This window comes from Heliconius melpomene, chromosome 1, assembly GCF_056956725.1.
Source record: "Heliconius melpomene rosina isolate 202511_hmr_F chromosome 1, ASM5695672v1, whole genome shotgun sequence".
NCBI lineage: Eukaryota > Metazoa > Arthropoda > Insecta > Lepidoptera > Nymphalidae > Heliconius > Heliconius melpomene.
The window spans coordinates 2240728-2259977 of NC_140389.1; the positions used below are offsets into that span (position 1 = coordinate 2240728).

Below are 19250 nucleotides of genomic sequence, written 5' to 3' on the forward strand. Positions count from 1 at the left end.
GAGAGGACGGAATGCAATGTCAGTGTGAATGGTAAGATATTAGAAGAAGTGAATGAGGTGGTATACTTGGGAAGTAAATTCAATAGACATGGAAGATACGAGATGAATATGGAAAGGCGTATTGCTGCCGCGTTTGGCCGTACACAATGCAGTGTTGGTACCGACGTTGTTATACGGCCGCGAAAGTAACGTGTTTATTACAGAAGAAGAATGAAAGAAAGATGAATGCCGTGTAGATGTGATCTCTTCGTAGGATATGCGGAGTCAGCTTAGTTGTTCGAATCCGCAATAAAGAGATACACAAAATGGCAGGTACTAGCGAAAATGTCACGGTGAGAATAAAGAAGAACATGCTCAGCTGGCTTGGGCACGTCGAACGAATGAGTGATGAAAGAATGGCAAAAAAGATTTATGATGGAAAAGTGAGTGGTAAGAGAGGTAGGGGGCAGACCTCGGTTGACCTTCGAAAACAAAGTATCAAAGATACTTGAGGAAGGTCACGTAAAAAGCATGAGGACCCCCCGGAGGGCATGTATGAAAAGGTAGATGACAGTGAACGAGGTGAAAGAGGTATGTAGAGACCCTAGCATTTGACACTCCTTTCTCTCGGACTACCTCGCTAGGGATAAAGTGTGAAGTTAAGTTCAGTTAAATATATTTCCTAACTATTTATAGAGTTATGAGTCTGGAGTTCTAAATTATTGGATCTCCACTGTAATATATCTTGTTCTAAATACTTATTATGATGGTTCAGTATATTATTTACAATACAATATAATACATATTATTTACAATAGGGGAACCTAAGGAGCAATCAGATGAACAAGCAGATAAGGACAACGATGATGGCTCAGACAAGAAAATGGAACAGGACGACGAGGAAAGAGAAGTAAGACATTCAAATTTATAATAATTTTATAAACTTAATATATGTAATTTTTTTTGTCAGCTTGTTTGACACTTTTCTCGGCTTTCTGTCCGAGATCGAAGTGTTGCGAAACTCAACGCCGTGTTTTACTAGAACAGGAAAATGTAAATAGTTCTACTACCACTGAGTGGATATATTATATAACATACTACCATCCTGCTTACTGTCTTAATATCTTAATATATCTTTCAACCAAACCTCAATCACTTTCTGACCTCATTCATCAATTGTTTTGTTATTGTCTACTTGTCACTTTTTGTTGTTACTATTTGTAACAGACACAAAGGGAATTAACCGAAGAAGAAGAATGGCTACAGCTCAACGAAAGACTCATACAGAAAGAGAAGGAGAGAATTGAAAGGGAAAAGAAACAGGCCGAGGATGATGCCAAACGCTTGGAAGAGTCTAGCAAGGTTTGTATTAATCTTGTTCCTTTTTCTTTTAGTTTCATGTTGTAATCCTTGCCACAAGTGTAAAAGCACCTCACTCTCCTCACGTAAACTTAATTCTCGAAGCATCGTATGGTAAGTGGGTAAGTGGCGCAAGTTGTTAACAAATAAAGGAAAATGAAAATAATAAATTTCTGTAATCTTCTACAATCGAACCCAGAACAGTCACTTGGGAGATTAATTCTGTGTCTATAATTTTCTTTTCTGGAGTCTAATGAAAAAATCACGGAGTTGTGTTCCGTTAATCAACACAATGTCTCGGTTACCGAAGAATTGAAGGCGGAAATTTTTAACATTAAGTCGTTCCTACCAACACATTAAGTGGATTTTTTCTGAAAACTTTCAAAACGTAACATTGTAAATTCTATTACGATTGGATAACATTTTTTAACGAGTTTTGTTGAAAATACGTATAATATTTAAATGGTACAAAGTAATTAACTTAATATATGAAATCATATAAGCTATTCATCTATATCAGGACCCTATTAAATACCAACGTTTGAAACGTAAACAAGAGAAAAAGGCACGTTGGAGCAACTTCTACAAGTCCATAGAGGTCACCAACGAGGCCCTTACACCACCTGTTGAAGTAAGATCTTATACTTCTTGTAGTTTCATATTATTATTTTTGCTTATTTTATTGCTGAGGCCGGCGTGGCGACTGTAACGCGACGGTTGTGGGTTCGATTCCCACTCGAGGAAGTGAAATATTTATTTGCGTGTTTATATTTCCATTCCTTCGCTCTGGTGTCGAGGTTTACCTCGCTCAACGCGAACTCAAGTGGGGAACGGGAATGGGACGTAGGAAACTAGGGTCCATCTGCGTACCCTGTTGTGTGCGGGATACAGCGTGAAGCTGATTTAATTATTATTTTTTTTTTTTTGTTTTCTTTAATAGATAGATAATGGTAAATTGTACAATTTGAATGTTATATTTCCTTTTGTGTGTCTTCATTTTGTTTTTTATTTTTAATATTTGTTTAAGACTGACACTTGACTTTAATTATTTTCACTATCTCGCTCTTATAAATAAGACAAATCAAGGCGTTCGGTTGTGCGATGCATGGGAAACGCAATTTCTTAACACTAGGTTCCCTTTGCCTACTACTTAATAAGGAACCTGGGGACGTAGTGGTAAGACACTTAGTTTCCATTAAGACACTTCTATTCACTGCCACCCCTTGCTTCTTTCGAGCAAGGAAATGAAAATAATAATAATTTTATTTCTTTCGATTGGATTGGTTGCAATTACAGTCGAACGCTTGTGCCTCTGCGCTACGAAAGGCCTCATTTACATTTGGAAATCCGCTGTTTCCGTCAAGTCTTTAAATTTATTAATTTATTAATAAATTTCTGTGGGACTAACTTTCTCATGTGTTCTAATTTTTTTTATCAAATAGTAATTTAATTTAATGTACTGGTCACACCTGTACAAATTGAATTTTAAACGACGTCTGTCAAACCTCAGTATCAGTTCCCAGAATATGAACTATTGAAGAGCAGCTTTGCGTTATAAACTTAACTTTATAAAGAAAATTTACTTATTGATATTGTTATTTTGTAAATTTTAATCAAAGCGATTAAACATTTAAAATTATAGTACATTAGCTAATTATTTATGTAATTCCAATGATTTGTGCTTTATGCATGGTGGTAAAAAAATGTTGATAAATAAACTTTTACCACTTTTTGCGATTTAATCTCGTGCGATAGAATCGACGATTAGTCTAACTGGAAAAAATAATATTAAATAACTATAGAATACTTTTATAACTAATTCAGCAAACCTATTACGATAAGTGTTTATAATTAAAAAAGAAAATATTATTTTGCAATAGGAAATCGGAAAAAACAAAAAGGAGGCTGTAGAAGTGAAAATACCAGAACCGGAGCTTGATGAGGACAGAATAACATTATCTTGGTGTAAGTATTTTTCTTATATTAGGAAATACTTGTATTATATATAGCATATATTTTTATCTTATTTCCAGTGTATTTGTAAAATTAAAGTATTTTTTTAATAACTTTTATTTAATGCTCTTACCTAATAAAGAATTTTAGTAGAGTATTATTAGTAGTTTAGTGCATTATCGTGCTTAACTAAGTAGGCCGAGAAAATCTAGTGTCAAGACACTCCATTCGCAGCGTTCTGTCTCAATTAGAGACATTGTGGGTTCGTTTCCCACTCGAGGAGATGAAATATTTATTTAAATGTATATGTCCATTTCTTCGTGGCAAAGGGCGGCGTTGAGTTTCGCCACGCAACACGCAATGCCTCCAGAATTTGGCGGAAAGTGGTTAACGGAGAGTCTTAACACTAGGTTCTCTATCCTACTGTGCGTGGGATGCAGCATGAAGCTGATTAATTTTATTTTCTATTGACAGATGACAGTGATTTGAACCAGTATCTAGAGTTACCGGAGCTGCGATCGGTGGTGGCGCTCAGTGAGGGTGCGTTCGCGCACGCGTGGGCGGGAGCTCGCGCCACACACGGCCTCCAACAGGGACGTGTTTGCTATGAGGTATTTCATATATTGTTGTGTTATAGTTTTTATGGTTCTCTAGATAAGAAAACATGGTATTCTTAATGATTATTTTTTTACCATTTTTGTCAAGAACAATTACAAATATCAAGTCAAGAACAATTTCTGCAGTCCCGCAGAGGAAAGGAAATATATAGTACTAAATAAATTTCAAAAAGCTTCTTAAATTTACATACAATTATAAAATTGCTGCATAATGAAAAATAAAAGGTGCATTTCTGCATCAATTTATTTATAGGAAATAGTATCTGTGAGAACTCTTGCTCCTACAAAATCGAGAATAATACTATTTATACAATATTATATTATAAATAAAATATTTTTTTAACAGGTCCGTGTAGGTTCTGTAGTGACGACCACAGAGAGTGCAGAGAAGGAATCAATTGCAAACGGACTGAGAATTGGATGGTCCACTGAGGACTCTACCTTACATCTTGGTATGTTTTAAATTTACTGTGATTTAACGATTTCTATAGTAAACGTATTAAAAAAGCAGCTTATAAAATATAAACAAGTAATTTAAAAAAATTAAGTCATAAAATATTTTTATCTGATAGCTTCATTCAAAGTTCATTACAAATTAAAGTTAAGTTAAATTTTATCTATTTCGATCTACTTTCGATGATTTGACAAATTCCATTATTTAAAAACTTTAGTATTCATGCTGTATTCCTCATATAGCGGGTTAGGCAAAGTAAACCTTAACACTAGGGAACTTAATGTCTTAACATTAAGTTCCCTAGTGTTAAGGTTAGGTAAGGATCATAATGTCTTAACATTAATGTCTTAGCCTAATGTCTTAATATTAAGTTCCCTACGAATCGTTCAATTTTCAAGACATGGCATGTTGCCTGGAGGAATTCATCGCCGTACTTTATCTTGATAACACAAATAAAAAAAATTGCTTCTTAGAGGGGGAATTAATTCTAAAATTGTCGCGTTTTCACTCGAATGCTGTCAATGAGTCACGATACTGCCTTTTTTTAAATAATATAATTTATTTCTAATTGATATATTTATATAGGTGAAGGTGAATTCAGTTGGGGCTACGAGAGTACCGCCCGAGCAGTGAACAATGGCGAATTCAAAGAATATGGAAAACAATTCGCTGAAAAAGATGTTATTGGCGTTTATTTGGTGAGTATTTAATGAGTAAACTTTAAAAGTTATAATGTTAAAGAAAAAATGCTCGTAAATATTATTCTCTATTTTAAATTGGTAGCATTAAATATTTACAGTATGGTTGAGTTGTGGCCGCGAAAATTAGATTATGAGGTTTTACTTACTTTTGATTATTTTTTTCTCAAGTGAATAATGCACAAAACTTCTGAAAGGCGGCCACGGCACGTTGACCGTAATGTATATTGGATTATAAAGCATTTTTTAATAAATTCCTTCAATTCATTATATTCTTGATCACCTAAAGATTGAGAGGATGTTTTGCAGGTAGAGTGACATTCTGTATTACTCTTGTACATTAAATATACATTATGTATAAGATCGCAACCGGAATTACAAATATCAATTTGAAATATAAATATATTATATATGTAATTTATTTAAATAATGTTGAATATCCTCTTGAAAAATATTAATTCACTTTTCTCTCTCATATATTAATAAAATTTTATTTTTATCCAGGATCTGGAATCAAACCCGTGTACTATCTCCTACACCCTGAACGGCCTGGAACTAGGTACAGCCTACGAATTTGACAAGTCGATCTTACAAGGCAAAGCCGTGTTTCCGCACGTGCTCACCAAGAACACTTGTTACAGTGTCAATTTGGGATATGACAGGTAAATATATGAAAAGAAATTAGTTTCATCCTTTTTCCTGTATAGCAGGATACGCACAGAGAAATTATAGTCAAGACATTCCGTTCCTTATTTACGTCGAATTTTCGAGACGTGTGGGAATAAAGAAATATATATGACATGTTGCAGTGGAATAGTTACAGTAGAATAATTATTAAATTTTTGATTACTTCTTTTGGGTTGGTTATGATAACCTTCTTTCCTCTTTTTTTATTGTATTTAATCTTAAATGGTATTTGTTATTGTTTGTTATTAATTTACCTGCAAGGTATTTATAACTAGTTACTGTTGTTACAAGTGACTATGTATCCGCGCAGGAATATTAAGATTTCGTATTTACTCTCGTACAGATATATTTTGTAATGAGATCGCAAGCGGAATTACATTCATTTTTACAAAATATGCTTGGTATTTAATATAAAAATAAACGAAGGCTAGTCTTAATTTATATCATATAGACCAATTTGAACATAAAGAAAAAGAATTTAAAAATTAAATTTACTTCTAACACACCATACTCTAATATTATCTAATTCCATACATATCACATACATACGTTTCAAACTGACATCTTCCTTTATCATGCTGGTTAAAAATAATAAATAAAACATATACAAATATTTTTTTAACAGATACAACATGCTGACAAAAACCAAAGTAGTACGAAAACGTATAGAAATACCGGTCGAGCAAGTTCTAGAAGAGAAACGGAAGCGGGAAGAAGAGATCCGAAAAGAAAAAGAAGAAGCTGCACGAAAACAGAAGGAACGAAAAGATAAAGAGAAGAAGGAAAGAGAGGAAAGACAGAGGAAGAAGAGAGAGGTACTTTACAATGTTATGACTTGGTTATTAAATGTTAGGAAGGTTATTTATAAAACTATTAATGGTTTATATGTTATATCAATTTATTTTCAATGCACTGTCAAATATTTGATCACTAAATCGCTGAACAGAATTAATTAACATTAAAAATTATACTAAGGTAGGGAATATGGTAACTTATGTTCAATAATGAATATAAATATAAAACATCACAACATGAATATTTAATTTTGCTAAATTCATAATTTTGTAAAAAAAATTTACGAATGTCATAATTTTTATTAAATTAAATGTATAACGTGTATAAAAAAAAGTTAATACATTTGGCATACATCCTTTAAAACATGATATTCTTAATTATTTACTGATTAAGGCAATGTTTTGCAGGTAGAGTAACATTCTGTATTACTCTTATACATTATACATAGTGTATAAGATCGCAACCGGAATTACAAATGTCAAGTTAAACTAATATATAATGTAATACTAGATAATAGTACTACTACTGTTGTAGTCCCTCCATTATCAAAGATAATTTGTATTTAAGTTGTACTCGAGTGTCGCGTCGTCGACTTAGATTGTTAAACTGCTAACAGTATATTAAGCAAATTCTCAGAAGGGACAAAAAACATTTTTAAATAATATGATTATTTGTATATTATCAAGTTTTTACAATTTCGAAAATTTATATATATTCTCTACTACTTAGTCTTGCCATATTGTTACGAAGGAAAACAAAAATTTTTTATTGTTGGTAATATTATTACTTTACAGTGTGTTAGTTTACTTTAATATAAAACTATTATAAATATAGAAAACTTATTCGATGGGGTCTCCATTAGCTGCAATACAGTCCTTTAAATGTTGAGGCCTGAGGATGAATATTCTATCGGAAAATTTTTCACTACCACTCGTAGGGATGATTTTAAATACTCCAAGTTAAGTCTGACCATAAATCATAATCAAGTGGATTAAGATCAGGCCTAGATGATGGCCAGTCTTCAGCTCTGACCCACCCAGGGTTGAGCTTTATGACACGGTGTCTTAGTCTTCAGGAAAGGACCATTCTTGATTACTGAACATAGTGTTGTTAAGGGGCTCAAGTACTTTCTTACTAATGATACTAGTATCTTAGATACACTTGTGACGTTGTTTTGATACCTTTTTCGTATCTCTAAATATGACTCAGTCACTCCTTCATAGTCAACAAATCATCACTGAATTGTGATAATGCCCTCGTTGTACCCGTTGACTAATTGGGAATTCTTTAGAGCTTTCAGCATAAATACGGACATTTTAATTGTTAAAATATTAGTCAATTGTAAAAGTTTCATCTGTAAATATATTTTTTGTGACCTCAGTTTGTCTACCGATAATGTAGTTGTTTTGATTTGACCAATCTACTATTTTTTTAAATTATCAGTTAAGACTAGTAATGACTTGTGACGACCAGTTTATCCGAAAGTAAAATCTTATACTTTCGTACAAAATTTCTTCGAATTCTTTCCCTTACTGCTTTGCGTCTTTTTCTTACGAACACTGTGTGGACGGAGGTTTCATTGTATCTGTCAATAGCCTGGTACACAAATATTTGACTAATACTAGATGTATGGAGGATTTTAAAAATCGTATTTGGCACCTTTAAAGTAGGTACTTTATTACATAAATTGCAATACATTGCAATAACGGCGATTCAGTTCGCTTTATCACCCCACTTCATTTTAATATCACTAAATATTTTACAATATATTGGCGCGAAAATAATAAAACACAATTAACAATCGTATTAAAAAATCAGATTTCTAAATTCAATGGTATTATTTTGTTTATTTTCATTTGTAACTTAGTATTTTCGGCCAGACAGTCGGCTTAGTATATGAAATAAAATAAAAGTCTTGTTTTTTTTCTATACTTTTGAATGGTATAAAATTGTACGACAAAAATATAGTATGTTGAATGTTATTGGTGTTAATATTCAAACAATGTATTAAATAATATCATATATAAATTAATCATATTGAAGCAAATGAAACTATCTCCATTTTCATCAATATTTGCAAAATTGAAATGAAATAATGCATGTGTTCGTAATATTTCCTATATCGACAAACACAATAATCTTTGGCTAAATGAGGTATTAAAACACATGCATAGTATTATTATATACTATGAAAAACAACCGCTGTATTTGTTTTTATATACTTAAAATATTTATGTAAAATGTAATGTTAATACATAGGAAAGAGAGCGTGCAAGGAAAGCTCGAGAAGCCCAAGAGAGGTTAGAGAGAGGTGAGGAAATGGAAGTCGAAGCGGAAAAAGATAATGAGGGAAATGAACCAGAAAACAACGCACAGGAAGAACAGAACAACGTTGTAGAGAATATGCCGGAGGAAAACAATGATGAACCTAAAGTAAGTTGTTTTTTAGGTTCACGCTTTGTCCCGCATATAGCAGAGTAGGCAGAGGGAACCAAGTATTCGAACTCTCCGCCTCTCACGTATAGTCGAATTGCGTTTTGCATAGCAGAATTTAACCCGGCGCTTCGTCTTGTCACCAGAGCGAGGAAATGAAAATATTAAATGATTCATCCCCCTCATGTGCGAAGTTTGTAAAGTAATTGATTTCCTTTGCTTGCGCTAGTAGAGAGAAAACATAATGCTTAGTGTTGCCATTCAACTTGCAATATCTCGAATGGCTACAATTAATCATTTTATTAATGTTCAGACTCAGAATAAAAAAGTCTTGATTATAAATTATGTGATGTCTTTTTTGTTTTAAAATATTAATAAACTTAATTTACTTTATTACTTCTATGCATATATTCCTCTATTTCATTGCATTGCATTATTTTTTACCAAATACCAGTATGTGGTTTATTCATTATGCATAATGTTTCAGGAAAATGGTGAAAAACTAGAAGAACAAGTTCCAGAAGTGAAAACTGAGCCTATGGACTCTGATGATAAAGTGCCTGAGAAAGATGATGCTGAAGTTAAAGAAGAGCCATGTAAGTAAACCAAGTCTCACGATGTCTGCCTCCTAAATTATTATACATTTAGTGTTGAGTGCCGAAACTAAACGCAGCACTTTGTCCCGTAAGTTATATCAAAGCCAGCATATTTTGAATATTGTGTAAATATGTTATAAGTGGAACCACTAAATCAGTCCATACTGATACAGTAGGATAGCGTTTAACTGTAATTGTGTTGAATGTGAGTTCGATTCTTGCGAAGGTGTTATACCCTGGGATCCGGCCGTTGAATCCTGCATAAACGAGTTTTCTTAATTAAACCTATATTAATGAATAATACATGATTAGTAGAACAGATTACACCTGGGTTGCCTGGAAGAATCCTGCCGCAATCACCTTTAATTTCATTTTTTCGTAACTCGTTTTTGGAGATAATTGCACCAATACGTTTTTTATATGAATCGCACATCATTTGAAAGATAATCGCATAAGGAATTGGAAAATTAAGGGTTGCCAGCTCTCAGTCTGCCGCAAGTCTAGGGTTGCCTGGTTTAAAGATGTCACTAAATGTTAATAATTTGCACTCATGTGTTTTTTTAATGAATTATATATCAAATTAAAGCTTATTTTTTTCTGAACACTATAAAACAGGGTTGCCTGGAAAATTCCTGCCGCAAACTGGGGTTGCCAGCGTTTGAAATATTTTATTCCGGTTCCGTTTGACTATGAGAATAGACGATGAAATGCGCGGTCTGCCCCATGTTTTAAAGTAAAATATTATATAATAGAAGGTCAATCTTAAAATCAATGTTTATTCTAATTGTTCACCTGTTAAATGATGATTTTAATCATATTAAGTACACGTAGAAAACTATTTAAAGATGAAATCATCCTTTTTTTTCTAGTAAAATAATGAATGTATAATATTGAGTGTTTGCAAAATCTATTTTCTAAATACTAATATTTATTTAAATTACCATTTTGAAACAACTAAATTATCTAATTAAATAAATGTTTACAAATATCGATCTACTATAAGCTATTAATATACATACATATACATCATGTTTCCTTAATATAATGAAGGGTGACCATTATTGCGGATATTTTTTAAATTAATTATATTGAAAAATATATTTCAATGAACTCTCTGTCTCTCTCTCTCTCTCTCTCTCTCTTCATCCTCTACTTGTTTGATTTGACAACGCTTGCCGCAACTTTTTTTTTCTCACGCAACTTTTAATAATTTGCATAGGAAAAAAAAATATATATAATAGAATTATAATAAACAAAACTAAGTTAGCAAAGATTAATTCCAAGAAAATTCGGCAGTAATGCCGACTAATAAACGCTATTTACGATTTATGACCAGGAGTCGGCAAATATCAATTAGTTAGTTCGCTATTTTTTACTATAGATAAACATTTTGCAGCGCGAAACAAAGCAAACCACATGCAATAAAATTATTTTCGAAGATGTATTGTTTCTAAATGCAATAAAAGGGCAGATGTATTGTTTCTAAATGCAATAAAAGGGCAGATGGTATCCTTTCAAATAAGAAAAGAATCATTAGAATCGGTTGGCGTGATATTGAGTTATTCGTCATTTTGTCGCAAACGTACCAATACAAATTTAATACTTATGTGATTTTCTCATAGATACCATTGTCAAAAATAGACCAAATAAAAAATAGTTCCCACATGGGAAGCACTATCTTTCAAATAAAAAAAATCATCAAAATCGGTTCACCTAATCAAAAGTTATGAAGTAACATACATAAAAAAAAGAAACAGTCGAATTGATAATCTCCTTTTCTTACAGAAGTCGGTTACAAAAGATTTGCTTTTGCGCCTGGTAGTTATAATGATACTGTTGATTATTCCTTAAATAAACAGGCTTTGTTCGATTATTTATTGTTTTTTTATTTTGCAAATAATAGCTTTAAAAATATGGTAACAATTTACCCCGGTCTGTTAACAACTTGCCCCAAGTCGGGGTAAGTTGTTACTTTCCGACTTCAGTCATAAAAAAAATCATAATAAAAAAGTCTTACAAAGAATACCCCAAATTACTGTTTTAATTGCAAGTCTAGATATGTAAGTTGAAATTGATTATATTGTATAAATACTAAAATCAAGTATTCGTAGCAATATTTGAGGTTAAAAAAAAATCGGCTTTTTGCCCCGCTCTCCCCTATTTAGAAAATAGATTTTGCAAAGACTCAATATTATACATTCATTATTTTACTTGAAAAATAAGGATGATTTCATCTTTAAATAGTTTTCTACGTGTACTTAATATGATTAAAATCATCATTTAACAGGTGAACAATTAGAATAAACATTGATTTTAAGATTGACCTTCTATTATATAATATTTTACTTTAAAACATGGGGCAGACCGCGCATTTCATCGTCTATTCTCATAGTCAAACGGAACCGGAATAAAATATTTCAAACGCTGGCAACCCCAGTTTGCGGCAGGAATTTTCCAGGCAACCCTGTTTTATAGTGTTCAGAAAAAAATAAGCTTTAATTTGATATATAATTCATTAAAAAAACACATGAGTGCAAATTATTAACATTTAGTGACATCTTTAAACCAGGCAACCCTAGACTTGCGGCAGACTGAGAGCTGGCAACCCTTAATTTTCCAATTCCTTATGCGATTATCTTTCAAATGATGTGCGATTCATATAAAAAACGTATTGGTGCAATTATCTCCAAAAACGAGTTACGAAAAAATGAAATTAAAGGTGATTGCGGCAGGATTCTTCCAGGCAACCCAGGTGTAATCTGTTCTACTAATCATGTATTATTCATTAATATAGGTTTAATTAAGAAAACTCGTTTATGCAGGATTCAACGGCCGGATCCCAGTCTATTACGTCTAAGTTAATGTTATTTTTCACTTTTAGAAAGTGTGAAAGCGCGGCGCGCATTTCCTACTTTGCACAATAAAGCAATAAATGAAATAGTTTATTTATCATTAATTTAATTAGACTAATAATAGTAATATAGAAAATGTTTGGTTTTTAATTAATTTTTATATATTGTTTGTTATAGCCGACAGTGTACAAGAGGTGACTGAAGAAGATGTCTTTTCTGGCCATGTTTTGGATAAACGTATTAAGTTTGTTATAAGGTTTGTTTTTTTCGTAAAGTAGTATGAGGCACTAATATCACATTAGTTAAAATAATATTGTTTGGTTAATGTAAAAAATGACAAATTTCTTAATTTTTTTATTGATTTACAAATTAAATGTTTCATAATAAATTAAAATTAAGTAAAAATATATAATATGATATGATGTAATCAATAAGAACACTTGTATAGTTTTCAGAAGAAGCCTTATTATTATCAATTTTTATACATTTGTTATGTAAGGAGGACTTCATGGAATAAAATCGCAATCTATTGTAGAGAATTATGAGTTATTCCAATTGCAACTCATTCTTATATTTGACTGACATGATTACGTTATATTCTCTAACCTAACATCGATCAGGTCTTTTTTAATTTTAAATTAAAGATCGTAATTTCATGTAATCAAATAGTAATTGTTTTTTTTTTAATCTTTATAATAACTGCCCTTATTCGTTTCTAATGATAAAGTAATAAGAGTAGAATACAGAGAGTAAACAGTGTACTATTTATTTACGCGCGTGGACTGCTTCCAAGGGTTGCGTGTAATATGTCCGTTTGTGTGGCAGGCACGTGGCGGAGGAGGAGCTGGACGGCGCGGAGGCGTGCCTGTTGCCCGGGTACGTGCTGGCCGCACACGCGCCGCACGCGCTCTCACGCGGGCCACAGCGCCCCGCCACCAAGGCCGACTGCGAGGTAACACACGTCTTGGGCTTGACTCCTGTGGGAGTGACTAAGAGGAAAAACATCATCATCATTTCACATCAGCCTTTCAACATCTACTGCTGAACATAGGACAAAGAGCTGGCGGATCCCTGGGGGACCTTCGCTATATGTCCCACTCACTGCCACTTTAGCTGAGCAATACTCTACTACACTACACTACTATAATACTATACTTGCTTTTTTTAGCATCACGGTGTATCCCGTACACAGCAGGGTAGACGGAAGGACACTAGTGTTAAGAAAATTCGTTCCCCATTTTCCGCGGAATTCTGGGTACATTGCGTGTAAAGCGGTGGAACTCAACACCGCGCTTTGCCTCGACACCAGAGGGAAGAAAATGGAAAAATTAAAAGTTTAATTCTCTCGAGTGGAAATCTAACCCACCTGTCGCGTTTACAGTCACACTTTGTAATTTGGTTGTCATTACCAGAGCGAGAAAATTAACATGTTAAATACTTCATTTCATCAACTGGGTATGGAACCTACAACCGCGTCGTGTTTACAATCGCAAGTTTGTGCCCCTGCGCCATGACTAGAAGATATCTTAAAAAAATCAGCTTCACGCTGTATCGCGGGATACAGCAGGCGGACACAGCAGGATAGGCAGAGGGAACCTAGTGTTAAGACACTCCGTTCCCCACTTTCTGTCGGATTCTGGAGTCATTGCGTGTTGAGTGGGAGAACTCAACGCTGCACTGTATAAATTTTAATCTAAATATGACTCAGTAGAAAATTATTAAAAATCAGTATATATATCTAAGATATAATTTTTACATCAGTTTGATAATCAATATTGTCTATATGTTAGGATAAAAGAAAAAACTTTAAATTAACTAATTACTATGCTATGTTGTTAGTATCACGTGTTTCATAAGGTCCTACACACCAGCCAGTCACAAGCGGTATAAAAACGCTGTAAACACATTGTTCTTGTGATGTTATTATTAAGGATGTTACGAAACATCAGCTCCAGTTCTGATCAGTACAAATAAAACAATGAAGCCAAAAATCTAGTGTTTTGGGATCGACTGCGGTAACATCGAAATCAATACTCCAAAATGTATACTCTTCTCGTAACGAGAAGATTTATTAACAAAAATGACTATGTATATGTTGTTCCTTTTGATGAGAAGATATATTCTGACTCCAAGTCAGAATATATCTTCTCCAATTATAAAGATTTTGATTCCGTTAAAACCACTACCCTCACATACCGGTTATTATCTATATAACCCGTTATGAAACATATAATCTATAACGATTTATGTGCCACCAGGTGATCCTCATGGTGGGCATGCCCGGCTCGGGCAAGACCTTCTGGGCGAGGAAGCATTGCGCGGAGATCCCCGACAGGAGATACAACATACTCTCCACCGGCGCCATCTTTGACAAGATGAAGGTAAGCGCACTTACGCGCACGTACACACACAAACACATGCACAAATGTACATAACTACATAATTATATACTAGCAAACATACAAGTATACCTACGCACTTACATATTTCCATACACACACGTACACAGATGTAATGTATTAACATAGACGTTATTGTTTTGCAATCACGCAGAATTTATTTTTTTAATGAAATATTTCAAATGTATATTTTTTTTAACATTAATCTGTACAGTAAAGCAAACACACGTACGCAAAAACACTCACGCACAGAAATTACATATAATAAAAATGTTATCTTTCAGCGAATGAGGTTTGGCAACAAACAAAAAGAAAGTGCATATATGTGAGAAGTAAGAAATGACTGCATCTGTACTTGAATACTAATGTTAGTGTGTATTTTCAACAGGGTGCATAATGAGCAACTTATTATCAAATTATATTATTGATCCTCTATGGTCCATTATTGATTGCATTTGAATAATATGTCGACGAGGAGGACTACGAATTCGAGGTTTCACGGACCACGGAGTTTCTGGTATCGATCACATATCAATACATACATACATATATATAAAAAACAAACAGCAGTTAGGTTAAGTTAGTTAAACTAGGTTTAAGCGAAAGCGGGCTTGGTCGTTTGTACGGTGTTTTGTATGGTGTGTACGTCTCAGGTGGACTGTAAACCGTTCCGTTCGAGCTACGAGGGCAAGTGGGACGGCATGGTCTCGAAATGCGCCAAGTGTGTGCTTAAATTGTTGGAAATGGCCAAAGGGAGGCGAAGGAATTATATACTGGACCAGGTGAGATTCTTTTCTTATATTTATTAACGATCAAAACGACTCTTGTGAATTGGGGCAGCACTTATATCAGGAACAATCGAGATACCTATACCGGTTTATTGTCTATAATATGTATAGTAATGTACACAAATATGAATTGACAACGTCTGAGAGGCAGATAGATGGTGTTTGGCGAAGTGTTACATTTTTGTCTGTCTGTAATTGTACGACCATTTATAATGTTTTATTTCAATATTTATTTATTTGTTATATTATATTATGTGTGTGTATTAATAATTTTTTCTACTTAGCACAAAAGGTAAGTAAAGGCTGTGCGCTCCGTTTTGGTAAGTAATTATGTATTAAATGTTAAGTATCGGTAAGTATAATAGTATTAAGTCCGTAGCTTTGCCAAACGCGTGCGTAAGGGGATCTCTATTGAGCTTGTTCTAGGTGTTTGCCCGCCATTCCCTGTACATTTTCATTGGCCAAAACATTGTTTTCGATAATCGGGGTATAGACGAACGTGTATCCGTCGGCGCAAAGGAGGAAGCTAAGGGAGTTCGAAGGATATAAGAGAATCGCCGTTTGTGTGGTGGTAGCGGAAGACGTGCAGCGCGAGCGCGCCCTCACACGGGAGGCTGCCGACGGCAAGGAAATACCAGATCCGGCGGTCACTGATATGAAAGGTCTGGTTCATGGTCCCCAAAACAACCCTGTGTGTACGGAAATGGGATGATATAAATCGTTAATATAATTTCCTAATAGTAGTATTGATTATTTTTTATGTGTATATCGTTGTCCCGTTTCCGTAACGTAATGGGAAAGTTCCAACTCCGTCCATAGGTTCTAGAATATTCTAGACAACAATACTATAATATAATAGGGTCCCTCATATCAGAATGAGAAATATAAAACTAATAGTAAACTGTCTTTGCAGCTAACTTCACTCTGCCTGAGGTCGGGCCTTGGTTAGACGAGGTCATATATGCAGAGCTGCCGGAAGAAGAGGCCAAGAAGGTGGTGGAGGGTTATCATCAAGAGGCGGCTGCGGCTGGCGCTGTTAGGGAGAAGGATAAGAGGTCGAGGTCAGCCTCTAGGGACGCACCTCCAAGCAAGAGGCAGAGGTCGCAGGATAAGGATAGGCGAGATTATAGGCGACGTGACCATCAACGCGATAGAGGTGTGTATTGATTGCTTCTACCTGTGGGGGATAGATATACTGTAAAATCAAAGTCATATAACTTTATTCAAAATAAGAAGAAGTTAGTTACATGCTTAATTTTATTAAAGTTAAATAATTGACTACCGATTCACTAAAGTCCGTCCGTGAGGTTGTCGTAGCGCAGCGCCATAATGGTGTGACTGTAACGCGACGGTTGTGGGTCGATCCCCACTCGAGGAAGTGAAATAATTATTTACGTTTTTATTTCTATTTCTTCGCTCTCGTGTCGAGGCAAAGTGCAGCGTTGAGTTCTGCCACTCAGCAGGTAATGCCTCCAGAATTCGGCAGAAAGTGAGGAACAGAGTGTCTCAACACTAGGGTCCCTCTGCCTACCATGCTGTGTGCGGGATACAGCGTGAAGGTGATTTGATTTGGTTCACTAAAGTAAATGCCACAGGCTTGAGAAGAACTGACGCAAGAAAGAACAAACTTTTTGTTTGAAAATTATGTATAATAAGGGTTTGACCAAATTAAGGTTAATATAAAATTGTGCACGCTTGACTCGACTGTTTTATTTTAATAATATTGAAATGTATAATTTTATGGACAGAGGACAGGTGGGGCACGCGTTGGGGCCCGAGCGGCGGCGGTGGCGGCCAGGGCGGCGGCGGGCGCGGGCGCTGGGGGCGTGAGCGGGGGGGCATGGGAGCGCGAGGGGGCTTCGAGCGCGGCTGGGGGGGCCCGCCCGGCAGGTAAGCACATTATAAATATATGGTCTTTTTTTTCTAACCTGCCAACCTTTTCGTCCATTCAAATTTTTGGGCATTATTTACTTGCTAAGCAAATATTCTACATTTAATTCAACAAATAATTTCTTAAATCAAATTTGCGCATCTACTTACATCTAATTTCAAGGCAGCTACAACTTATTGGATGTATATGATTACAATAGAAAACATTGATTATACGTACATTTTGAAATAATGGAATGTTGTAATTCTTTTTTACCTTAAATTTTCTCAATAGAAAGTCAAGGTGCAACGTGCACAAAATTTCTCGAAAATTGAGCTGCGTGTGGGAAATAGAGTATCTTAGTACAAGGTTCCTTCGAGAATCGGGATAGATAGATATAGCGTGCTTAAAAAAACTTAATTTCTTTTTTGTTGTCAAGAGAGTTATTTTGTGTATTTTATTTGTTTATAATATTTAAAGACTACTTTTGTCAATATATTTATGTGATTGTTTTCTATTTAATACACAGAAACGACTTCTCTCGCGACCGCGATAACTTCCGCGGCGGCCGCGGAGGCCCCGGCGGCAGGCAGGACAGGACAGGTGGACCCGTGGGGGCGGGTCCTGGCGGACCCGGCGCCATGGGGCCCAGGGGTCCCAACGACCGCTTCCAGAGGGATAACAGGCCAAACAGACCCCAACAGCAGGGAGACAAGCGGCCGGCGCTACCGGGTGAGTAGGAATTTTATATTTGAAAATAATTTCATCTCAACACCAGTATGAAGTATCCTACATTATGTTCTGTCGACTACAACTACGAATTGTAATAATAAATAAATTTTTATTTTATTATTAAGTGTTACTTCATTGTGTTGGCATTGCCGGAAATTGTGTTTTTTAATAAGTAATATTAAAAGACTTACTTATTTAGAAAAATGCTTAATAAGAAAACGTATAAAAATTTGAACGTAGCGGGATTTAAGCTCGCGCCTTGGACAGTTTCGAATGAGGCGGGGGTTCAAATCCTACTTCAATTTTTTACACGTTTTCTTAATAAGTAAAATGTTTTTCCTTAGTTGAATGTTTTTCCAATACAGGCGTAGGGAACCAGCCCGCCGCCGCAGGCACGTGGCAGCGCGGCTCTGGCGCGCAGCAGACGCGTGGGCCCCGACCCAACCAGCAAGTTGCTAGACAGGTTATTATTATATTTTAATTTCATTCATTTTATCAGCCTATTTACATGGAGCCCATTGAACACATTATTTGTTTATTTATCTATGTAACCATTTTTTTTTCGTTTAATGCTGTTAACTTTTGTTGATTGGAAAATATCTAGGATCTATAGGAAAGTATCTACACATATGTGTATACTTTTTGAAATTTAAGAGTTTTCAGAAATTGGGATTAGTTGATGTGGACAGTAAATGGCTCATACATAGCCTAGCCATATATCTAGTATTTATGTTGTATGCCTCCAATAATAAATATTATTTGACACAGGACGGTTCTAACGTAAGCTCAAATCAGAACACCAACCAGAATCAAAACCAAAATACGAACCAAAACCAGAATCAAAACCAAAACCAGAATTCGAATCAGAGCTGGAACCAGTGGGCTGGCGGTTGGGGAGGATGGGGCAACTGGAATAATCAGAATCAAGGTATACTTGTTATTTATACTATTTGTTTTTTGTCCTTAGGTTAGGAAGAGGGAACATAATATTAAGACGATATGTTCCCCATGCATTGTTAATTTTAAATAAATTGTGTA

General features: G+C 34.8%; 1 protein-coding gene across 1 annotated transcript in view; it reads left to right on the forward strand.

Moving 5' to 3' along the window:
• LOC146540926 (uncharacterized) overlaps positions 1-19250 on the forward strand; it is a 29383-nt gene that overhangs the window by 5422 nt on the left and 4711 nt on the right. The window contains exons 5-25 of the mRNA XM_085208226.1: positions 798-889; positions 1207-1341; positions 1859-1969; positions 3219-3303; positions 3766-3902; positions 4255-4360; positions 4948-5060; positions 5565-5722; positions 6373-6562; positions 8802-8975; positions 9463-9571; positions 12601-12679; positions 13249-13375; positions 14682-14804; positions 15476-15604; positions 16104-16272; positions 16524-16766; positions 17359-17500; positions 18010-18212; positions 18578-18675; positions 18981-19140. Coding sequence (XP_085064352.1) covers positions 798-889; positions 1207-1341; positions 1859-1969; positions 3219-3303; positions 3766-3902; positions 4255-4360; positions 4948-5060; positions 5565-5722; positions 6373-6562; positions 8802-8975; positions 9463-9571; positions 12601-12679; positions 13249-13375; positions 14682-14804; positions 15476-15604; positions 16104-16272; positions 16524-16766; positions 17359-17500; positions 18010-18212; positions 18578-18675; positions 18981-19140 — 2883 coding nt within the window. The remainder of the gene's footprint in view (positions 1-797; positions 890-1206; positions 1342-1858; positions 1970-3218; positions 3304-3765; positions 3903-4254; positions 4361-4947; positions 5061-5564; positions 5723-6372; positions 6563-8801; positions 8976-9462; positions 9572-12600; positions 12680-13248; positions 13376-14681; positions 14805-15475; positions 15605-16103; positions 16273-16523; positions 16767-17358; positions 17501-18009; positions 18213-18577; positions 18676-18980; positions 19141-19250) is intronic.